Below are 25,777 nucleotides of genomic sequence, written 5' to 3'. Positions count from 1 at the left end.
TCAGTTGTCATTATCGGCACCCTTCATTATCAATGCACCTTTATCACTTATCACTTGCTGCACTATCAGTTGTCAATTTACGTACTAATATAAATTGAAAAAAATGTGATTTTATGTTACATGATGCTATACAAAGTCATACAATATCACCAATTTCTCAAAACTAATTCACTTTTTATAATAATATAGAGTCATTATTAAAAGTCAATCATCACTAATATAAAATTATCAAATCACTTGTCATCAACGATACCTTACTTGTTAATGGTGACATTGCGACTTGTCAATAACATCATTGAGAATCTGTTTAAGTTTTGAAAACATACCGTTTAATTAACATAAATTTCAGTAATACATTCTGATGATAACATGATATAAAACGATATAATAATTCTATTTTTAAATAAAATACAATAGAATTGCAAATTTAAATCAATGCTTCTTGCATCAATTGTTAATGTCTACATATAACTTGGTAATTTTCCTACTGATATATGTGATTTTGAGAATTGGGTTGCTTTGTTTTTTTTTTTTTTAAAAAACAATATAACCCCGATAGAATATGAACGCCAAAAGAATTATATAAAAAAATTCAATATGTAAAGATAAAGTAGTCCTTCTTATAAACCACAACAAACAAAGTAACTTATGCCAGCCAAAAGAAAAAACTCATGTATCAGTATGGACGTTATATAATTTGAACTCACATTTTTTCAAACTTATATCAGCAAGTAAATTAACAAGTGATAGTGTAACTATTGACAAGTCACATTGAAACCAGTAATAAGTGAATATGTTGTTCATGACAAGTGATTTCATAACTTCATATTAATGATGATTGACTTTTAATAACAATTTTATATCACATTATAACCAAAATATATTAGTTTAGATGAATTGACGATATTATATGATGTCGTATGATATTATGTAACTTGAAATCACATTTTTTTAAATTTATATCAACACGTAAATTGACAACTGATAGTGCAATTAGTAACAAGTGATGAAGGATATATTAAAAATGCAGGGTGCAGATAATGACAACTGATTATGCATCAAAATATAATATATAGCCAACTTTTATTTACAACTTCATACACATGTAATTATACTGATTTCACAACACATTAAAAAAATACAATGGCATGTATTTAATATCAAACTAATTATTTGTGTGTATTGTGACATTTACAAAAAAAAAAAAGTCACTTCTATTTGCAAAAAAATCATTTTGCCATCATTTGTCTTGTCCAGGTTCAAAGTGGCCTTTTTTTTAACCTTTTTTTTTTCTTTTGCCTTATGTGGCTACCCATCCTTCTTCATTGCCTCTTTTTCTTCTTTTTGTATCCTCTACCAACGAGTCAAAGGCATAGAAGGTTATGGCCTTTGTGTCAAAAATTTAACAATATCATTTGACGTAAATCTACACAACATAGGTATCATTAACAAGTCAATGAGCTATATTGACAATTATCGCGACTCATATTGACAACATATTTTCTTGTTTCGCAATAGGGTTTATAGCCACACCAACCTTCATCTTCCTTATCAATTCCCACCGAACTATGCCCAAACAAAGTAAGTGCACCTTCAACCCTCCACAATATACCTAAAAATAGAACATCCAACATCACCTTACCCACCTATAATAAAACCCCAACTTAAATAACCAAGCATACATCAAACCAAAAACATAAGTGATTTTTGCCAATGGTTGATATGGGCGGAGTGGATGAGATTTTCATATGGGAATGGGGAAGAAAAATAATGAAGTTTAGGTTTTTTCTTTTTTGCTTTCTGTGTAAAGTGTGGCGATTTTCAGACTGAAGAACAAAGTAATTTTCAGTTACCTTGGATGCATCTCAACTGGGATAGAGAAGTCTTTTTACACTTTACTAAATTGCACTCAAGTCCCTTTAGGATTTCAGATTCATTACCAATTTTTTTTTGATCTTTTTATAGTATTTTGTGTTCCATAGGATCTCAGTGTCATTTTTCCTATTTTTAAACGAGATATACTCTTTTAGTTTGTTATTTTCATTATGTCAAGATTTTTAATTATGGAAAACTTAATATAATAAATATAAAAAATTTTATTTAAATTTTTTTTATAATATTACTCTTTTACTTAAAAATGGGCTCTTTTCTAAAATGCTACCTCATCACTCTTTGCAGGCGTGCAGCATCTTTGGCCATGTTTGGATTGGCGTTTCAAATGGTAAAAGCATATAGGAAAACGTGAAACTGATTTTTATGGCTTATTTATCTAGAAATGATTGTTTGGATCTCCTTTTAAACTAACCAACTTCTGCCCAAAAGATTCAGCCAGCCCATCGCTCTGAAAACCAACTTTTGAGAGTTTGAAAATGCATTAAACCATTAGTGTGGCATTAAATGAGCATAAAAATTACACCAACCCAGGTTTACGCTCATTTCCCCTCTGCCTCATCTCTCATCTCCTTCTTCATTCTTAGTCGTCGCTCCCTCCCTCAGAAGTCAGAACTCAGCTGCTCATCCCTCCCTCACTATCGCCGGTTGCTCTCCCTCCCTCCCTCTCTCCGGCCGTTCTGCTTCCATGACTGTTGTCGGCTCTTCTCCCTCTGTCAATCTCTCCTTTTTCCCTCACACAGAGGAGCCTTCTTCCCCTGACGAGCCTTCTTCCCCTGCTCTTGTCCCTGACGCAATCACGCCCAATCTCGCCATCTGTCACGTGGTCCATTGGTTGTTTGATCGAGTTTTGATAAAGCCCAATTTTTATACATTTTATCCCACATTAAATTAGGATTCAAATGATAATTTTGAGCTTAAATGGAATTTTATGTATTATTGAATTAATTGGTTGATTTTTGGATTTTGCATAAAAATGGAGATTTTGGATTAAAAATATAAATATTTTGTGAATTCCTATTTTTGACTTGAAATTAATTTTTTTTCTATTTCTTTGGAAACAAGTCTCATATTTTTAGAAAGATTATTTTTAGAAAGTTTTGCACTTTCTTGCCTAATTTTTGTGTAGATTTGATATTTAATTTTTGATTATATTTGGATATAATCTATATTAATGGATGCACTTAAATTCTTGTAGGTCAAGAAAGGGGCACACAGGAAATCTAATTGTGCAAGATTGTTTCTTGGAATTTAAGTACAATCCAATAGCTAATATCAAGTGGGTCAATTAATTACTAATGAGCTTGAATTTTGGATCCAAAAAAATTCCTTTTCTCCTATTAAAATAATCCCTCCAGCATGCGCCTAGCATCACTTTTCCTTCTCCATTCACACCCACAAGCATCATCCATCGTCAATCACTTCCTATATCCCACATTCACCATATACCATCTAGTCACCATCATCACTCCACGTATAAAACAAAAGCCGCACGCCCTCTCTCATATATTCATTGATTCCATTCCATATTCACCCACCAATTTCAATCAATTCCTCTCCTTTCTCACTACACGCACAGCTTTTCATCTACACCTCATCATTCATGGCCGTGGCATCTAACAACTTTGGAGGAAGAGACATTTTGATGGAGGCTTAAGCTTGTTAGGGAGGCAACTTGAGAGGAGCATGGAGGAGACTAGAGCCTTGAACTAGCACCTAAAGACCATAAGGGAGTAATGTTCCATTTATCTTTTTAATTCAAGGACTTGAGATTATTTAGTTTTAAATAATTTTAAGTTGTAATTTTGTGAGACAATTTAGTTCTAGATTGTCATCTTTATGCTTGGATTGGATTAATATTTGGATTTTATGTGTATTGAGACACTTGTTGGAATTTATGTTTAGAACCTTTGCATTGTTAATTGAATTGTAAAATTTGGGTTCTTTTGCCTCTTAATTGTTTAATTAAGTTGGTTAATTGTCTAATTGTTTAATTGGATAATTTCAAACATAATTTCCAAAATTAATTGAGTTATTTTTCATTGGTTTTAATAAGTTTAATCAACTAACCTTATACTGTTATGAGTTCTCTAATAGTTTAAGGGTTTTTGAAATTGAGGGTTCCTTTTGTTTCAAGTAGGTAATTAAGTTTATTAATTCCGCTCTTTTATCACCTCCTTTGGTCTAATTAACTGATTAAGGTTATGAAGGTTAAATCCATGCGAATCCTAAGTTGTCCCCTCTACCGTACCGAAAAGAACTTCTCAATTTTCACTTGTTAATTTTCTTTGCTCTTTAGTCAATTTTCTTTATTTATCATTTTAATTTTCTTTCTTAAAAAAAACCCCCCAAAAATTGCATTGCATTTGTTTAATTTAATTTAATTTTCATATAGATTTTAGGACATTTGCATTTTCCATTTAGAATTAGAATTTTGCATTTTAGTTTAGGTCCAATTTATTGCATTTTTTTATCACCTGAATTTTTATCTAAAAAAACCTATAAATTGCTCCTTGGAAGTAATGACCTAGGTCGATCCTAAACTACAAATTAATTGGGACCTAATTTAATTGAGTGTTTTAACGACGAAAGCATCATCAAGCTCGCACTACCGAATATGAAAAATGAAGATGGAGAAGAGAACAAGCCCTATTTTCGTTTTTCTTTGAGAGTACTACTTATTAAATATGCCAGATAAGATTTTTTTTAAATCAAATTTGGGCTGAGTCATCATTTTCATGGTCAACTATTTTTATTTTATAATTTCATAAATAAATTATTTATATTTATAATTTCACAAATAAACTAATTTTATTTTATCATAACAATTTTAGATTTTTTTTAACAATTACCACATTAAAAACATCAAATATCAAATATTACTAAACAATAAACTTCATACATTTTTCAGTTATTTTACAACTAAACTCACTTTTCTTTTAATCATCCAAATAATTTTTACCTTTTTTAACTGACTTTTTATAAGCATCTATCCAAACATAAATCACATTATACTAACTGACTTTTACTCTAATTTCAGTTACAATAATCAGTTAAAATAGAAGTTAGTTTTACTCAAACGCCAATCCAAACATGCCTTTATCGCCTGCCAATAACTTTGAGATCCGACAGCGGCGGCGACTATGATTTCTTTAGGCAAAGTTGACTTGTGATAAATATCTCAGGAATTGCAGTAAGTGGCTGACAGTACTATAATCACCCAACTATAAACTTTGTTAAAATGTATTGTGGTTTGCTAATTAAATATAGGAAACAATGAATGAAGTATAGCAAATACTCCCTTCATTTTTTTGTAATATTTCAAAATTTGAATTGATTTAAAAAAGACAGAAAGAAATTATTAATAAAAATGTAAAGTGGATATTTACTATACACTTCATCCTTTATTCGTTATTTATGCTACCTCTTATCTTTATCATACAACTCATCCAAGGAGTATAAAGTATTTGGGAAATTTGATTTAAAAAAAACCTGTTTTAAAAATTGTATTAGCTAAAATGATCTAAATTTGAGTATATACAACTTTTCTTTAACTGTGTATAACATATTTTCAGTTATATGCAAGAGTCATCAAAATAAAAATCATTTAAACATAGTTAAAGATATATTGCATGCAACTAAAGAAAAATTACACCCACTCAAATTCAATTGCTTTTAAGCAACATCATTTTCAAATAGGTTTTTTTTAAAACTAATTTTTTTAAGTATTTGGCCATGTTTATAAGACTCTTTGATTGTTCAGTGAGCATTAAATATTTTTCCTATATATGTTCATATTTAATAAGGTTAGTGAGAATGTAGAAATTAACAAAATTAATATTATTATTGATTCTTATAGTTTCATTGAATTTTGGTTAAAATCCATGAGGTTTCAAATTATTGGTTTTGGTTCATATAGTTTCATAAGAGTTTTGGTGAGCTTAAATATAGGAAGCAAAACCAGATCTTGTTAATAGCAGTTTCACCTAAGAGGAGGATGAATTGGGTGATAAAAAATTCACTTTTAGAAATGAATTCAAATGAGTTCAAAGAAAAAAGTTAGAAGTATATCATTGAAGGATATTGAAGATAAATAAGAGTACAACATATTTATACTGGTTTGGTCAACTATTTAACTTATATTCAATTCTTAGAGCGCTTCTCAATTTCCATTAAGCTTTCAAGATTCAACGGACTCTTACTACTTTAATACAGTAATTAAATTCACTTAATCACCCTCTCTTACTTCTCATATGCACCCTGTTCAAGATTTACATAATCTTGAATATCTCAAAATTTAGGGAAGCATTAATGAATCTCTCTCTAAGAGTAATCAATGATCACTAAAGCTCAGAAATGTACTTTAGAAACCAAAGCAATAAATCCAAAAGTTAATGCGATAGAGTGGTAGCTTAAGTTTGTTAATTGCTCCATTGAATGCTTGTCTTATTTATAGTTGATCTTCAATAAGTATCTGTTAGACTCTCGAGTTTTGTTTCTGTTGGAAATGGAACTGGATAGGTTGGCAGCTTGTATCCGTTGAATTGCATTTGATGTTTCTAACAAAAAATTGCTAACCAACGTCATTTTTCTGTTGAATCTAACCAATGTCATATTTTCTGAGTCCTTGAACCTACGATAATCTTGCTTTATTGATGTTGTTAGTGCTTCATAAACTCATGAACATACTCATGAACATTGAAAAACAATAACATCTTGAGATATATGTAGAGTTACTTTGATATTAGACAAAAAATCAGAATTTGTTATTTAAGAAATTGATAAGCTTACTCGAGCAGCTTATTGAGTAAGAAGGCAAAGGGACAGATAATACTTGAGTGTCTTGTTGAGCAGATATTTTCTCGAATATAAACTGGAAAAGATACTGAAGAAAGCTTAAAGAAATTAATTTTGTAAAGTTCATACCCGAGCCTATACTTGTGAAAATAGATCAATTATAACATCTTTGCTCAAGTGCCTTTATCTAGTGAAATACTTGAGAAAGTTATCGAAAAAGAGTAGAATATCTTTGAGAAAGTAATCGAGTAGAGAGTTTGAAATATGAAATCAGAAGGGCAAGACTTAGTTGATAATAGTTAGATAATCAATAATGTAGTAGAGTAAAAGTAATTAAAAAAAAAGCTTAAAGAAATACTTATTTGTTCCTATTTATAAATCACGTATAGAGAAAAAGTTTGTTTCTAAATATAAGTCATTTGTGTGGTAATTAATGAGTTTTTTTTTTTTTTTTAAATTTTACTTCTATTGATTTCAATGGGCGAGAGAAAAATATAAAACATATTTTTTTAATATCTTTTCTTTAACAAGGGTAAAAGATGAAAAAAAAATATCAATTTAATTTATTTCTTGATTTGCAGACTTAGGGTATAAGCGACTTAAACATAGAAACAGAGTGATGCTTCAGCTTAAATTAGGCACGCAAACACATAGTCGAGAAATCCTCAACTCAAATACTTAGTTGATTTGTAAAAATAGAAATTTTGTTGTAAAATTACTTTTTACTCATTTGAATTAAATTTTAGAAAAAATTGGAAAATGGTCCCTCATTAAAAATTTAATTGGTAACAATGATTTAAATCAGAATATTAGTATTTTGTATGTATAAAATTTCCAAAGTACCAATACTTAGTATGCATAAAAATTTATCTAGTTCTTCTCACCAATTAAATTTCTAAGAGGAACTTTTTCTCAATTTTCCTTAATTTTATTATTTATTATTTTTTTCTTTTTTGAATATTTTAATAAACACCAAATTATTGGATCTTTTGAAGTAATTTTATTTTTTCATCAAGGCAAGATAGAACCCACTACAAGACACTTTTTTTTTTTCGCACGGTTATTTTTTTTTCCTCCACTCAACGTGAAGAAATTAAAAAGAAACTCCATATTGGCTATTTTTGCCCTAAAAACAAATTGATCCAAAGCTCATTCAAACACAAGTAACGCTGACATCATATTTTCAACTTGTCACCGCACATTTTGGGATAAAAAAGCGGATCAACATGTACTTAGTCTCTTTAAAAAAACAACACACTTTTTTTTTTCTCAAACAACTAACTTAACTAATTATTTTAATTTATATAGTTAGTTATATAACACATACACTTATATGAAGGACAAAATACACTCAAATAAATGTTGTATTTTCCAAAGAATTTTTCAAATATCCAGAATGAGTTGAAATTTAACTTGAAATAAATAGTAGTATAATACAAAGATTAAAATTTTTTTGGTCAATTTTTGCTGAGGATAACAAGTTTTTTCCCCTACAGAAGGACTATTCAACTGTAAACATTAAATAATATTTCTATTGCCTTGCAAAATTATCACTTTGTACGTATATTGACATAATTGATAATCAATATTTTGAAATAAAATTTAAGATAAATAATTATGGGATTTAGTTTAATCTATTTATTTATCCAATAGTGATAAGAGAAATAATAACTATGATATTTAGTTTAGAAAAAATCCTAAAGAAATGATTGTTAAATTTTAAAATTCTAAATCAGTATTAATTATTATACTTGTAAAGAAAATGACTATACTCAAAAAATAATAATAATACATTTTTGTATTTATTTCTAGTTTAAAATTTTAAAATTTAACGGTCTTTTTTTTTTTTTGAGATTTTCTCTTTAGTTTAACCTATTTATTCACCTAAAAGTGATAATACTTATCTATTTTATTTGATCTGATACTTATATTTAAATATGTTAATCGGATTATGAATTATTCCCTCTGTTTCTTATTATAAGAGACAAATAACCAAATTACGTTGATAAAAAAAACAGTTAAAATTAGTTGAGGACAATTAATGTATAAAAAGTATAATATTTTTTTCCAACAATGCTCCCATTAATAAAGAGAGAGAGTATGAGAGAGAACAATTAAATTATTAAAAGAAAGAGAAGTGGGAGGGAGAGAGAGTATGAGTTGGAGACAAAATAAATAGGGATAAAATAGGAAATCAATACAAAAGAATAGAGACAACTTTTAAGTGTCTTTTATATATAGGAATATACCATAAGCATCAAATATCTCTTATAATAAAGAATGGAGTGAGTATGTTTTAATCAATATCATAGTCATACGCCATGGAAGGTTTGTAATTTTCTTTGATTTTAAAAATTAAGTTTAATTAAAGCTCATGGGCCGTAATTTTCATTTTTTTTGTTTCATTTAATAACAGCATCATTACAATCTGCCAACGAAATAACCAAATCCAATAACATAATGAAACTAAAATCGAAACAAGAAATGAGGAACTCGATGAATAGATAGGTATATACTCTATGAGTCTATGCATCTGTTTTTTCGCGGAGATCCTTGCGCGGGTTGAAGATCTTTACTCTTCAGATTCATGGCGGCAACCCAACCACAGGGTCCGGATCGTACAACCGGTACGTAGACGAGGCTGTTCTTTCGTTGATGTTAAATAGTTTTCATCAAATTTTGATCTTGACCTTCCTCAAGCTCCTTTATATTTATTTTGTTTACGTTATTTCTGCATGAAGTCAATGAATCTGCCTAAAGTGAACTCCTTGCACGAGATTACGTCAGGAAAGCTGTATAATTGTTCAAGAATTGAATAAAGTTTTCTTGTTCTAGTTCTTTGTTCCTAATTACATGTAATTGGAAAGGATATACGCAAAGCTTTGTTATGAGTATCTAAAAAGTTTAAGATTGGTGGGATTTGTTTTTGGGCATAGACTACGTTAGCTGGACCTTCGTTTAGGCTGTGCCATCGATGTCTGGTTTTCAGATCTGGCCTCTGGGTAATTTGCTTGATTAGAAACTTTATTTTTTTTGAATCCATTATAATTCTTACATATCACTGTGTGTGTTCTGATTTACTTATGTAGGATAGCTAGTGTTGAGCTGTCTGAATGCTCATTTGTTCCACGTCTCACAAAACACAATATAATTCGGCATCCGTTGAGTAGTCATTGAGAAATCTGGGAACGGCAGGACATATGTTGGTTCGATTCTGGCAATTAGTGCTACTGTACAAGTTGTATAGTTTATTTTAGGTGTTTTCTGCTTAACATTGATTAGACACTTAATCTTAAGTACTGAAAAGGGAGAAGGTATACTTACAAATGTATAATTAAATCTATGGCGAAACTATCTTAGTTTCAGTAAATCATCATCCTGTTGCCAATGCTCCTATTTAGGTTATCAATTTGTGAAATTTATATCTTTCCAATATCATTGTGTCTAAAATTACGTCAACTAAAAATTTTAACCTGTTTAGTGAACGCCAATCAATAATATAATTATAATTGGAAGAGTGCTTTTCTTTGGGTGGTGATGTGGCCAAATAGGCCTTTGTTCACTGTTGTTTGCTTGTGCATCATCGTTCCCTTTTTCCTGTCTTTATCGGCATGGCATAGAGATTAGGGAGGAGTATTAAGGATTTTCTTTGGTATCCTGCTGGAGGTCTGAATAAAGTTCATTTTGTGGAATGGGACCATTTTTTGGTAGACCAGGAGGATTGTATCCAGGAAATTTGGTGGATAAGAACCCTGCTTCAGCAGGCATGGCCATGGTGTTTTACTCAAGAGATTTCTTGATTGGCATCAGGTGATTTGCAGTGAGTATATTTTGAATCAGAATGGCTGGGGTGCCAACGTGTTGCTCCTAGCTACTCACAGGAGTCCATGGAAATTTGTTTCTCAGTGTTGTGATTCCTTTAGTCCTTTTGGTTTCATTAAGTTTTGGTGACGGATCTGCAGTCAAAGTTTTGGAGGATATTTGGTTGAGAGTATATGTTCTAGCTCTTAGGGAGGCTTCTTTATGCCTTTGCGGCATCTGCTCTGTGCATAAAATTTTCACCTCTTCTGTATTCTGCTCAGTTCTTTTATTTTAGCTAGATATTCTTCAGCTTCTTCAATGTCTATTCTCAAGAATTCTAAATGACAGGATTTCTTAAGATTTACAACCCTTGCACCTTCTTTTAGATACCATCATTTTTTCGTCCAATGTGGATATAATTCAGACTCCTGCTTCCTCTTGTCGCTATTTATGCAAATCATTCTCTAAATTTCTAATGCACTCCCCACAGAAAAGTTTGTAAATCTTAAGGATTAAGGGTTTAAGGGCATTTGGAAATCCATCCTGCCCTCTAAGGTGAAGTTGTATTTTTTGTGCTTTCTCCTAAATAGGATTAAGGGCCTCTTTGGATAGGCTTTTTAAGAAGTCACTTTTGTGATACAATTTGTTGTTTTGTTTTGTTTTTTTTTTGAAAGCCTATTTTCATTTGGGTACAATAATTAGAGTTCTTTTCAAATTACAAAATTTGTTTGGATGCAATATATCCATATCTAGATAGTTTTCCATAAATAATCTTGGGTTTAGCATTTTTAGTGAGCTAAAATGTAGTAATTAGGTGTGATTGTGCTTAAGGATTGATTATGGGAATTAATGCATTTATTGATAAAATTAATCATATTTTTATATCCCTAAACTTTTTTTATCTTTTTGATTAGATGACACTGCATTTGGATGGGTTAGGATGTAATAAATGTGAACGTATTTTTCTGTTGTTGGAGTGCAAAAATTTATGAGTTGGGTTTTAAAGATCATCAAATTTAGGGTAAGCCTCATGATTCAGAGCACTTATAGAAGTGTTTACAAATTGTTTATCAATGAGCTCTCGCATTGTTAATGGGATTCAAACCCACTTCCTTATGTGGTATGAGTTGTATCTTTAGCAATTAATGATATATACATTATAGTGGTAAGGGGGTTTTTAGTCATTGTACCGTGAGGAAAAGGTAAGTTTGGCCTTTAGAGTTAGTTATAGAGAGAGAATATGATCCTCGGACGTGCGTATGCCAGAATATATGTGCTTGTACCTACACTGCTATGTTTTCGTGAATGAATATTCTGGTTTTCCTCTCTATGTTTATCATTAAGGTATCAGAGCCTACCACCTCCGGCCATGGCTCCGCCGGAGACGCGATCCTCATCTGACCGCCTTGGTGACGTCGAAAATCGCCTCGGCCTCCAACAGACTACACTTGATTCAGTTAACGCTCGACTGGAGCAGCAATCATCCGACATCACTGACCTTAAGCTAGCTTTGCAAGATATTTCATCGAAACTTTCCACGCTGAACACATCGACGGGAAGGCGACCAACCTCGGGTGATATGGGTTCTCAGGCAACCGGCTCTCCTCGCATTCCTGCATTTGGCTCCTTTCACGAGTTGAATGCCTCTGGTTCAGGTTCTGCTTATTCCATTTCGACTAAACAGAGTCGGGTGGAATTTCCCAAGTTCGATGGGACTGATTTCTGTGGCTGGGCATACCGGGTGCGTCAGTTTTTCGAAGTCGACGGTACTCCCACTGATCAACGCATTCGCCTACTGAGTATACATTTGGAGGGCCATGCTCTGCGATGGCACCAGACATTTATGCGCCACTGATCTCTTACTGATATATCATGGGCCGATTATTTCCATCAGATGGAGATTAAATTTGCTGATGTGCGGGAGGAACATCCCCTGATTGCTCTGAAAAAACTTCAACAGTTCTCGGATTCGGTGGCTGACTATGAGCGGAAATTCGATGAGTTACTTTCTGAGGTTGATATACCTGAACCCGTTGCTATTAATCTATTTATCGGAGGTCTCCGGTCCGACATTCAGAAATTTGTTCTGAATTTTGATCCATCCACCTTGGCGGGGGCTATGTCGACTGCTCGCCTCCAGGAGTCCACAATCACTGCCCTGCATGAACACGCCCCATCGACCGTCCGTCGCTCTGGACCTCCGATGTTTGGGTCCGGGTCAATCGGTCCAGTGGGCTCCCGTTTTCAGGTCGGTTCGGACCCGAGCAGCTCGGACAAGCCCAAAACTCTTGGGACGTCTTCCGTGACTAAACCCAACACCTCTTCTGCGTCTTCGACTCCATTCTTACCGTCTTCAACGTCATCCAAAGCCACTCGCCAATTATCCAAGAAGGAAATGGATGACCGCAGGAAAAAGGGGCTCTGCTATTGGTGTCCTGAGAAATACACCAGTAGCCACCGTTGCAAGGATTCGCACCTGTTTACCTTAGTTATTGATGAAAATGATGAGTTTTTTGAAGATGCGGTGGGCGACGCGCAGATAGATTCAGTGGGTACTATCAACGCCATTGAAGGGGATGAGAAAGCTTCTACTGTGAAGCTCTTGGGCCGGATCAAAAACCAGAGCATTGTTATCTTGGTGGACACGGGAAGTACCCATAACGTAATAGACTCCTCAATGGTTAAACGACTCCTATTAAAACCCCAAGATTGTGGTGCTGTGAGACTAACCGTGGCCGATACGAGGAAGGTAACTGTTACTAAATACTGCCCCAACCTCTCGTGGGAAATGGGTAATACTTCTTTCGCTGCTGATTTCTTAGTTATGAAAGTAGGGGGTTATGACATGATTTTAGGGACCCAATGGCTGCGGACCATCGGTCGCTTTTCGATGGATGTGGACCAAAAGATTTTTGACTTTATGTATAAAGGTCAGAAAGTTGAATTGCATGGTTTAGGATATAGGGAACCGTCGGCAACAAGGGAGTTTCACTCTCTCCATGTTTTACAGGCTGCTGCTTATGCCTATCTTATTCATGATGCCTCTCATTTACATATTCGGTTGCCAACCAACTCTCACTTATCTGAGAAACAGCAACAGGACTTGACCAACCTATTACATACCTTTGCTGATGTTTTTGAGGAGCCCACCGAGTTGCCCCCTCCCCGTCCGTTTGACCATGCCATACCCTTGCATAATGACAGGCCCATTAGTTGCAAACCGTACAGATATGGTCCTACCCAGAAGACTGAAATTGAGAGACAGATACAAGAGATGCTTCATTCTGGGGTTATTCATGAAAGCTCTAGCTCGTTCGCAGCACCAGTCGTTCTTGTTCAAAAGAAAGAGGGGACCTGGCGTTTTTGTGTGAACTATCGCAAATTGAATGAGGCCACAGTAAAAAATAAATTCCCCATACCAGTTATTGAAGAGCTACTAGATGAGTTAACAGGGGCTGTCTATTTTTCTAAATTAGATCTCAGATCCGGCTATCACCAAATAAGGATGAAAGTTGATGACATTCACAAGACTGCATTCAGGACTCATGAAGGGCTGTATGAGTTTATTGTCATGCCCTTTGGGCTTACAAATGCCCCTGCAACTTTTCAGGGACTTATGAACTTTGTTTTTAAAGCTTTCCTAAGAAAATTCATCTTGGTTTTTTTTGATGATATCTTGGTTTACAGCAGGGATTGGGTCTCTCACTTGCAACACTTGACTGACACGCTTTCTACTTTGAGACAACATCGCCTATTTGCTAAAGCTTCTAAATGTATCTTTGCAGCCACTCAAATTGATTATTTGGGTCATATCATTTCTGCTCAAGGGGTCCAGGCTGATCCCAAGAAACTCGATGCTATCTGTTCATGGCCAATACCTGCTAATCTCAAGGAATTGAGGGGTTTTTTAGGCCTCACAGGCTACTACAGACGTTTTATACGTAATTATGGAGCAATTAGTAAACCTTTATCAGATTTATTGAAGAAGGATGTTCCCTTTCAATGGTCCTGTGCAGCAAATGAGGCTTTTCTGCAGCTCAAGAGGTTGATGACTTCTCCTCCAGTTTTGGCTTTGCCAAATTTTAATGAACCTTTTATTGTTGAAACTGATGCGTCTGGCACTGGTTTGGGGGCAGTTTTGTCACAAAATGGCCATCCCGTGGCATTTGCTAGTAAAGTCCTGAACTCCACAAAGAAATCTCTTTCAACTTACGAGCGAGAGGTCCTAGCCATCCTTTTTGCCGTTAAACAGTGGCGATCATACTTGTGCAGCCGCAAGTTTACCATCAAAACAGATCATTTGCCATTGAAACACTTGTTGGAGCAGCGCGATTTGAATCAGGAGCAATTTAAATGGCTTCATAAGTTATGGGGCTTGAATTATGAAATCACCTACCGCAAAGGCAACGAGAATATGGTTGCAGATGCACTCTCCCGACGCTCAGAAGGGTCTTGCTTTGCCTTGTCCAGACCTGTTTCGCCACTCTATGAGCGTGTCAGGGATTCTTGGCTAGCTGATGATCAGTTACAGCAACTAGTTCGCCGCTTAGAACAGAATCCAGCGGCTCATCCAAAGTATACGTGGCAGCACCAGCTCCTCAAACGCCAGGGTAAATTGGTTGTAGGTGCAGATCGTACCCTTCGCCATGATCTGATTTCTTTTTTTCATGATGACAGCATTGGGGGCCATTCAGGGATGCATGCCACTTATCAACGCCTTTCTTCCTTCTTTTATTGGAAAGGGTTAGAAAAAGATGTGAGGAATTTTGTGCGTGAATGCACCACTTGTCAGCGTTTCAAGCCTGAATTAAGTGCTTCTCCGGGCCTCCTACAGCCTCTCCCAATTCCAGAGCATGTATGGACTGATCTTTCAATGGACTTCATTGGGGGTCTTCCCAAATCCTTCTCTAAGTCCACAATTCTAGTAGTTGTTGATAGACTATCTAAAGCTGCTCATTTTATGGCCTTAAAGCACCCATTTACAGCTGCTGAGGTGGCTCAAATTTTTCTGGACAATGTGGTCAAATTGCATGGGTTTCCTAAGACCATTGTCACTGATAGAGACCCTATTTTTTGTGGTAAGTTCTGGAAAGAACTCTTCAGACTCTATGGTGTTAAACTACAGTATTCTTCCGCCTATCACCCCCAAACCGATGGGCAAACTGAGGTCCTCAATCGCTGCCTTGAGTGTTATTTAAGGTGTATGACAGGGGATTTTCCTAAGCAATGGGTTAAGTGGCTACCCTTGGCAGAACTTTGGTACAACACTACCTACCATTCTTCTATTGGCATGTCTCCATTCGAAGCTGTTTATGGTGTGGCGCCCCCTGTACACTTACCTTATGTGGCTGGAGATTCTCCTAATGACCTGGTGGACCGCACGTGTTTATTAAGAGAACTAGTATTACAGCTTCTGAAAGAACACTTGGAGAAGGCACAACACCGAATGGTCCAGCAAGCAAATAAGCATAGGGTTGAACGCCACTTCACAGTGGGTGATATGGTCTATTTGAAGCTTCATCCTTTTAGGCGGAATTTAATCAATAATTCCTCCCTCCACAAGCTGGCAGCTCGCTATTTTGGCCCTTATCAGATTCTGAAAAAAATAGGCAGTGTTGCTTATGAACTCAAACTGCCTCTAGAAACGCGAGTCCATCCTGTTTTTCATGTCTCTCTCCTCAAGAAACATGTTGGTCCTGCAGTAGCGTCAGCCCCGTCCTTGCCACCTACTGATGATAATGGCCAGTTTATGCTCGAAACTGAGACCATCTTGGGGCGTAAGATAATTAAGCGCCACAACCGCCCTGTCACCCAAGTCCTGATTCACTGGAAGTTTACTCAACCTGAAGATGCCACTTGGGAGGACCTCACTGCCATTCAGCACCAGTTCCCTCAGTTCCAAACCACTGCACCAGCCACTCGTCATATCCTTGTGGACAAGGATTCTCTTGCAGGGGGGAGTATTGATATATACATTATAGTGGTAAGGGGGTTTTTAGTCATTGTACCGTGAGGAAAAGGTAAGTTTGGCCTTTAGAGTTAGTTATAGAGAGAGAATATGATCCTCGGACGTGCGTATGCCAGAATATATGTGCTTGTACCTACACTGCTATGTTTTCGTGAATGAATATTCTGGTTTTCCTCTCTACGTTTATCAATTAACCTAAAATTCATTGGCATGTAGGAGTACTAATGTAGCTAAAATTATTAATTAAAAAAAGCATAAATAACAATGCCTTTCTTGGTCAAATGTGTTGAGCAAGTTATTTAAAATCTGAATCCAGTTAAGTGATTAACTAATAATATGCTGATAGTAGAAAGTAAAGTTTCCAAAAAGGAAGCATATAAATGAAGAGCAACATACTTGCAACCATAAAAGAGGATTCATGTATTCTCTAATGGTGTGAATGAGCATGGGTCCTGGAATAATACGCATACTTTAGTGGTTATAACTATGGAATAAAGGAGAAGAGGGAGCAAACAAGAAAGAAGAGGGATAATCATAATAGAGGTTTGGTAGAAGTCTTAGACATTTAACAATCTTAGCAGCTACATAATTCCTGGTTGAGTGGGTTTGCTTACATTATGAAGAGGAGTGATCTTACAAAAATGGCAGAAGAAGAAAAAGAGAAGAGCGGATGTTGGTGACTCTTGTAGAAGACTAAATTTTAGTTATTATGAAAACTCAAAAGATAATTTATCGAAACCTGATACTTTATCAAAACCTGTCATGAGATGCTTTATGGACTCTGTTTTTCCATATAATAACTTTCACATGCGCTTCTTAAGGAAGCTAGAAATCCTTGGCTTCAATAGGAAGCCCAGTTTTGACTTTTTCAATGCTTCTATTTTCGTGAGAAGCCCATTCAGACACATTTTTTAAATAGAAATTATTTTTTATTGAAAGAAATAGCCCATCATAGGCTCATGATACTGATGCTTTATTGGAGGTTCCTTGGCCCCATTGCATCTCCTTCTGTTTCTATCGTCTGCATGAATAATTCACAATCTGTTGCACATGATTTTTTTCCCCCAGTAAGTACATGTATCTTTCTATTAGAACCAATTTTATTCGAGATACTATCGGGTACCAAATTTGGGCACCTCTCCCAAGGAGGATTCAGACCTTAGTTCACCAGGTGTTGTACATAATTTTTTTTTTGACTGTTGAGTTGCTTGATTTTTGTGGAGTATGCTATTTGGAGTTTTTGGAGAATAGGTGTTTCTTCCATTACTTGACAGTTTTCCAACCAATAATATTTAAAAGAGCTTGGTAGCCAAAAAGAGACTAGAGCTTTGTAGCAAAGTCTTATGCAAAATTATAGATATTTGGAGAGGAATGCTTTTTTCAAGGATTCTCCATATTTGGAGACTTTGTGGTATAGGATAATGTTCATGGTCTCACTATGGTTCGCTCCTGATGTTTTCTGGTTTTCCTTTTTTTGAATGGGTTGGGATAAAACGTGATGTATTACGATGGGTGCTTAAGTGGGATAGGAAATTCTGCCCCAAAAGCTAGCTATTGAGGTGGGAGAACCAACACATTTAAATACTAGAACCAGTTTCGGTGCTAATCGTAGTGATGAGCATATCAAGTCTCAACCAATCAAATTTAATATGGATGATTGTAATTTAATATTTAATGTTTTTGTTTTTTAAAAAGTGTTTTTGTTTTTAATAGTTATATAATCCAAAATAAATGTAATCTCCTAAATGTAAGTTTTTTTAAAAAAATAAATTTTTTATTTAAAAAATGACTAGTTGAAAATTTTAAATTTAGACCATTAAAACTATATTTGAATGATTTAGATTTCATTGCATCGATGAGCATTATGGTGCTCATCACTGAGATGAGGACTGAAATTAGTTCCCTTAAATACTCTATTGTGCATCCCATCCATTCTACTCAATACGGGACTTGGTATCTCATACTACCAAGTTCCTATCATTTGGCCTCCTATGAAAAGCTGACGTCCCGGTGGCTACACTTCACGGTGCTGCACTCAGCATCTTACTAGTCAAAACCCTCTGTGGTAACCGCCGATAGCCTGGCATTGATATCAATTGATAGATACCTAAGGGGGATGGGGAAACCTACCCAAGAGCTAGCTGTTGAGGTGGGAGAACCAACCCACTTAAATATCCTATTGAGTATCTCATTCTACTCAATGTGGGATTTGGTATGAATAGAATTAGAAGTAGTTAGGCAGAATAGGGAAGAGAGATTAGAAGGAGGAAACCGGAGAAAGACATGAGATCAGAGGGAGTAGGAGAAGATGAGAGAAAACTGAGAACTTAGCTGAATAGTGTGCACTTTCATTAATCTGAACAATCATCATACATTTGGATAGCCTTTCTGGCTATTTATAATGCCATAGACTTATCGATAACAAATTTGACGGAAATACAACATAAAACCCTATCTAAATGTCTAACGGCTAGTAACGGTTACTTGTCCTTTGATATTTAAATTTAATTACAATTACACATCAAAATGCCTGCTTGGTACTTGAATAGCAAATACAAATTTACCTTCGTCTATTTAATTTGTGTGCATAGGCTTGTATATGTGGATTTGTGTCATGTAGCTATAGCTTCAAGTTTTGCTATCCTCAAATTTAGATTTCATTGGGCATAATTTGCACTGCCTATGTTTCTAAGATTGTACTAAGTCACTGAGCATTCTAAATGATGCAGAAGAGGTAGCAGCTGAACCAGACAAAATGAAGGATCAGGTAATGTTGAATCTCTGGTCCTTTAATTGTGCTTTGTGCTTATGGTTCTTTTTATGTTGATGGCATTTAATATCTTTATAAAAAACCTCTTCTGTGCTTTGTCAGCTTCATTCGTCAATACCGGGTAGGTCAATTTCTTCTAATGCCTCTCAGGATGCTACCACGGGTCATTCAAGGGAGACAACAAGTCAATCAGGATCGTTTGTTTCAGGTGGAGGCTGTCCTCTATACCCACCTAATGTATATGCACCGCAGCCCCAGGCTTTCTTCTACCCAGGTTAATTTTATTTGCACAAATTCTTATTGTTCTTTAAAAAGAACTCTCATTTTGTAATGTTGGTCAAAATCCTTTTTTGGCCTTAAAGGTATTGTTTTGCTCCAATTAAATCCACAAGTTCGAAAAATGTTGCTATCAGGAACTTTTGGGAGAGCTTTATCCCAAAAGCTGAGTTGGGGGAGAATTGAGATCCCTATAAGCTGCACCTCAGAATCCCATACTACTTGTGCAGAACTCCAGTCCCTTACCTTGCGATGGATCCAAAGTGTTCCAAATAAATTCCAGAGGGCAGAGGCTGATGTTATTACTTCCTTAAAGATAATGCAGCATCTTATGCAGCATGTGACGTGGCAATTTTTTACATGTATATCTGGCACTTAATTTGCCACCTTAACATTGCATTTCTGTTTCTCTCTCACTCTTCCTCCTTTTATTCTCTTTCTCTGTTCCTTCCCCTCTTGCTGGAGTTGATAAATTGCTTAACCTTTGCCACTTCTGGGCCTCAACATTCCTGCAACCATAAATTGGATTCTATGCTTCCTCTGCTCCGTTCTCTTTCTCTCTCCTCTCTGTTTGTAGACTGGATAAGAAGTGTAATGAAATGAATGATTAGAGAGAGCACATCTAGAGTAGATAGGAAATGTTTGAAGAATTATTGGCGAAGACTGAGGGATTCCATAGAAGATGTTGTGTTTTGGTGCAAGGATAGTCATGGGCTGAAAATTGGACCATCTCTCCACAAATTTGATCCCTCAATTCCAATATCTCTATTATTCTTTTCAATATTCCCAATACCTAATAATCTAATATTCAAATAAGACCTTGATTGCAGTTTTTTTGCTGGAAGTAAAATATTCTTCTTTACTAGTTAGTGCTATCCAAACGTAAAGTTTCAAATGAAAATTTTCATTTTACTTTTGCCATAGTGCGGACCTAATATAGGACTAGGACATTGATCATGTCCTTGTAAAGAGGGGAAAACCAGAGTTTTAATCATCTAATAAAGTGCGAATCTGAATAAGCATAAGAATGGAACATAATGGAGATAGGTTGTCAAACTTAGTATTGTTTAGGTTTTACTTGAAAGTGAATGCATTTTCAGTTGAGAGATGTTGTCAAAATCTTGAATACTTTAGTTTATTATCTAATTCATTATTTTGTTCATTAGGATTTCTTAGTTCAGCAATTTCTTGAGGAATTGAGTGGCCTTGATAGTAAATGATTGAACCATATCTTATACATTGAGATTACCTGTACAATTTCATATTTTTCAAATTATTATTCAGTTAGATTGAGTTCGCTGATGTGTGTGGGTTTATAAAACTAATCTGTAATGCCTTTTCATGAATGAAATATATTTATTTCTCTATTTTTTTCCGGATTGGCAAGCTACTGCTTGCTGGCCAGTTCAAACCTGAGTTCCATGTGTCGAAGGGTGCATCCTGCGCCATCAGGCCAAGAGGCCTTCAACTATTTATTTCTCTTTTAATAAGCTATAACATAATTGAGGACATGTTCATGATCTGTTCGCATTTGTTCAATTATCAGCTGTGAATGTCAGCAACCAATCATTACGGAAGAAATAAGTTTAAAAAAATAAAAATCTTAGTTATCTTCCCTTTTAATTGCATATTGTGTTGTGTATGCTGAGGTTGCAGGGAATCACTATTCTGATTTTTTTTTTTTAAAATCTATTTTTGCAATGTGAGTCTGATCTCAGGTTTTGAAAGTGCCAATGGAGAATGGGACGATTATCCTTCATATATCAACTCTGAAGGATTGGAAATTGGATCGCCTGTGAGAATTTGGCTCTTCCTTATCTAAATATATATACATATATATTATACATTTTTTGTGATTCTCAATATAATGTAATTTTTCTTACATTTATACTAGGGTCTCTACAATGATAATCCATCTCTTCTTTTTCATTCTGGATATGGCTTCAACCCACAAATGCCTTATGGACCATATTCCCCTGTGACAACACCTTTGCCTTCTGTAGGTGGAGATCCACAATTATACTCCCCCCAGCAATTTCCGTACTCTGGGCCACCTTATTACCATCAGCTAGTTTCCCCCAGCTTACCCTATATTTCTTCACCAGCTCCAACTTCCCAGCCAGAGCTGACTAACTTGGTAGGTGTTGATCGACCAGGTGATAGCATGGTTTTGGGACCTAGACCTGGCTACCCCTCAATGGGATCATTTGGTAGAGGTAGTTTTCCTGGAGCACCTGGTTCCTTTGGCTTTCATGATTCCCAACAAGGATTTGATGGATCAAGATCTGCGGGAAGTGGAATCTGGTCTGATAGCTCAAAACCCTCAGAAAGGCAGATGTCCATGATGCCCCTATCACCAGCCGTATCTCCACAGCCACTTGGGTCACTTGGGTCATTTGGGTCATTTGGCCAGAGTGTTGGAATGGTTTGTTCTACTACTTGTGCTCTATATGCAAACTGTTGTAATATTAAATTTTAAAATTTTGAAATCTAGAACATAAACAAGTTCTTTGATACCTGGGTTCCCACTGCCACCAATCAGGATCTTCTGTCTGTTTAAAGTGCTTAGAATGGCATTGTTTATGGGGAAAGGAAAATTCTAATTTCTGAATGAATTAAATGGTCTGGGTGTTTTCTTAGTCTCGACCTTCATATGACATCCTTAGCCCAATAACCGAACGAGCTATGTTACTCTTCTAACGAAGGGCATATATTGTGGTTAACTGTGGTTATCTTTTCTTGCATCTTTGCATTACAAATCTACTGCTGTCTACCTGTGGAACTTGATGGATAATAACATAGAATTATGCTTGAGACTCATGCTGCTGATGTTCTTGTTACTTTGCAGGCTTCTCATCAACAACCACCATTGTATGGGTTTGGATCTGGTTTAAACTCCTATGGTAGAGACTATGTGCCTAACCAGGGCTCTAGGTTTGGTGGCACTGCCATTTCCAATCTTGGTGTAAATGACAGGAACTGGCTTTCTCTTGAAAATAGCAGACGGCGTGACAGGGGAATAGCTCCATTTTGCGGCTGTGATGGTACTCATGATATACTCAGCGAACAGAATCGAGGTCCTAGGGCCTCAAGACTTAAGAATCACTTGTTAGCTGAAAATGTTTCTGTTGATAATAGTAAAAGCTCTTCTACTACAAAGCTCCAGAATGAATCATTTAACCAGCCAGAATTTATCACAGATTACAAGGATGCCAAATTTTTTGTCATCAAATCCTATAGTGAAGATAATATCCACAAGAGCATCAAATATGGTGTCTGGGCCAGCACACCAAATGGGAATAGGAAGTTAGATGCTGCATATCGCCAAGCAAAGGAGGAGCAAGATGCCTGCCCTGTATTTCTCTTATTTTCGGTAATAATCTGATTTCTCTGTCTTATAAACGCAAATGTTGCACTCCTATTTTCTCGCTATAGTAGCTATAACTTATCCCTTTGGCATTGCGACAAATATAGGCTTTTCTTAGAATTTGTTTCTATCCGTTGAAAATGTTGTGTGAAATGGAGTGTATCATACCAACAATGGAAGCTTGCAAAATGAAGGATAGCTGACTCTGATGCAAAGTTGATGTAGACATGGGGGTAATAGGAGAAGATGAAGACAACAGTAAGGACCCATGAAATGGAATTTAATCCCATGATATAGAAGTTTGAGGAACTCTAAATTTCTCTCATATTTTCTGCTGTGGATAGTTATCTTACGTTGAACAAGTGTTCATCATGGTTTGGTTAGCGTGTATCCATACATGAGTGCGTGCGCACACACTGCCCAAGATACTGCTTTGGCTATAGTTATTTCTTGTAGCACATTTTATGCTTGATGTTGGTACTTAAGTTTTTGATCAGAGGAACCAAACACGGTTTCTGAAATTTATGCACATTTTATTGGTTTTACCTTTTGTTTCTACATGAGTAGTGTGAAAATGAATCATGCTTGCAACTACATCTAGGTGAATGCTAGTGCTCAGTTTTGCGGGGTTGCTGAAATGGTGGGGCCTGTTGATTTTGACAAGAGTGTGGATTATTGGCAACAAGATAAGTGGAGCGGACAACTTCCTGTCAAGTGGCATATAGTTAAAGATGTTCCTAACAGTCAGTTTCGACACATTGTCCTTGAAAATAATGATAACAAGCCTGTGACCAACAGTCGAGATACTCAGGAGGTAGGAATCTGAGATCAATACCCCCGCCCCCCCCGGGGGGAAATTATGTATAATCCATTTACAGTTCTTATTCTTTTTGTTTTAAAATATTTCGATATGGGGAGAACAGAAGTTGAAATAGATGTGACCGGCCTGTGGTATATCTAGCCATAAGGGTTAAGACATTAATATTTCCAAGCAATTAAAAAAGCTTAGCTATTATCTTGAGAAATCGTCTCATGCATCTAGGCAACATAAACATTATACATGGTCTTTATTTTTTAGGTCCCTCATGCGTAGTGATGATTTATGGGTCTCTTATTCCTTGGTGACTTAAGTTTTATTAATTTGTTTCCATCAGTTTCGTCTCATAAACCTGCAAATGGGTTTCCAATTTCGTTTGATTATCTGCAGTTAAAATGTCATCGCCATTAACTGTTTCCTTTTGACAGTAACCCTCCACTCACATCTGTTGTTTCTTGCACCTCTGAATTTCGAGCACCTCAGGTGAAATTGCAACAGGGGATTGAAATGTTGACCATTTTCAAGAATTATGAAGCCGAAACATCTATACTAGATGACTTCGATTACTATGAAGACCGGCAAAAGGCTATGCAAGAACGGAAGGCAAGGCAGCAAACCAGTCTGATGGGTATAACAGTTGGAGAAGGTGAACGCAAGAGTTCTGCTCCTGCCAACATCAATGGTGATTTTATGAAGCAGATGTCAAAGAGCTTTGCACAAGTTGTTCGCTTAGAAGACAATAGCACTGAAGCAACCGTTACCGATAGAGGTAGTTTACCCACCGATGCCTCCAATGGTACTGTTGTTAAGCTGGAAGATGGTATTTCTGTGACTAGCTCCTCACTCCAAACCAGTTAGGAAGGCGGCATACCCTGTTGTGCTGGAAGTTTGAAGCACTCTGAAGTATTTGGTGGGTTACTAACTGGGATTCATGCTTGCTTTACCTTATTACCTTTGCAGGAAATTGCTACTGGTGTCATTAAAGTGATTGAAGTTTATGGTGTTTCTAAATGGAAAAAAGGTTTTTCTGAAGGATACATGGCAACATAAAAGGGTGGCTTTTCATGTATAATGTTTCTTGAGCGCGTCGCTTTTATTTGTAGTTTTCGTTGTTTCTCCCAGCACCGCACTTCTGCTTATTTCAGAAGATTGAATTTCAATGATCCCCCTCCCCTTTTTTTCTTTTTCTTTCTTTTTTTTTTAAATAATAATTTTGGGTCAGGGTAGTTTGTTAGCCATGTGTTATATTTCAATATTTGTAAAGTGCGGTTTTCCTCAATAAAGCAAGCAAGCACCTTTGAATGAGAACCCTGTAAACTGAAGTATCTTTATTCTTGCCCTGTTCTGGAGGTAATCTCCTCGCAGTTGATATATGGCCGAATGAGTAACATCTTGCGATTTTAAGAAGGAAACAATTCTGAATCAGCAAAAACTTTTGGCCCAAAAAGAATGGAAGAAAAATAAAACTAATCTCTCCGTTATTGTTATAGTTTCAGCAAATCTTGAATCGGGTCTTTCTAGATTTTTTTTCCCCCTACTCATTTATGTTTTCCCAATTATGTATGTTGGTCTTTGAGCTGACACAGGTGATGCGGCACTGTTATGCAAATTTCATGAATGTAAGAGAAGGATCGCCACACGTAAGTGGCCAAACATTCAGAATTGGAATAAAAAAGAATTACAAGGACCTGATTCAATATATGTTGAAATTACAAAGATTAAAAGATTAATTTTTTTCCTTATTTTTTTGAATAATACTACCTCCAATCCTATATTTAGCTAGTTGATTAATTTGAGTAGATTAAGAAAATAAGTTAAGTTAGTTATTTGTAGTAATGAGGTGTTATCTTTCTTAAAATATTCTTACTAATCAAGTGTATTAGTTAGACATGCCATTATTAGAATGGCTATTTTGGAAAAAAAAAAGGATAAATATAAGAGACAACATGAATTAGAGTTTTATATTTAAGATCAAAATAAAAATCAAATAATGTCTTATATTAAGAACTAGAGGTAATACTGAACTAAAAACCAACCAAGTCATGAGGTCCAGGTTCCTCGTCAATCTCCACATCATTTAAATGAGGGGGT

The 25,777-nt window shown here is 35.5% G+C and overlaps 1 protein-coding gene across 3 annotated transcripts; it reads left to right on the top strand.

Annotated features, from left to right (window-relative positions):
* The first annotated feature begins 9,152 nt into the window (after positions 1–9,152).
* LOC114718013 (YTH domain-containing protein ECT4) lies at positions 9,153–25,003 on the top strand. Of its 3 annotated transcripts, XM_028903256.1 has the most exons (9): positions 9,154–9,314; positions 19,186–19,223; positions 19,329–19,347; positions 19,435–19,500; positions 21,221–21,297; positions 21,397–21,927; positions 22,351–22,875; positions 23,471–23,683; positions 24,170–25,003. In XM_028903256.1, exons 1-9 carry the CDS (start codon positions 9,275–9,277, stop codon positions 24,542–24,544), a joined length of 1,884 nt encoding a protein of 627 aa, XP_028759089.1. In that variant the 5' UTR covers positions 9,154–9,274; the 3' UTR covers positions 24,545–25,003. The 3 variants fall into 3 exon arrangements, with proteins under 3 accessions (XP_028759088.1, XP_028759087.1, XP_028759089.1); XM_028903255.1 differs by lacking the exon at positions 19,329–19,347 and having other exon boundaries at positions 9,153–9,314; positions 19,377–19,500; XM_028903254.1 differs by having other exon boundaries at positions 9,153–9,314; positions 19,329–19,500.
* The last annotated feature ends 774 nt before the right edge of the window (positions 25,004–25,777 follow it).

Source organism: Neltuma alba, unplaced genomic scaffold (assembly GCF_004799145.2).
Source record: "Neltuma alba isolate B1F8T4 unplaced genomic scaffold, ASM479914v2 tig00011790_pilon, whole genome shotgun sequence".
Classification (NCBI taxonomy): Eukaryota; Viridiplantae; Streptophyta; class Magnoliopsida; order Fabales; family Fabaceae; genus Neltuma; species Neltuma alba.
Note: the sequence above shows the minus strand (reverse complement) of the source record. Positions and strands in the feature narration are given on the sequence as shown.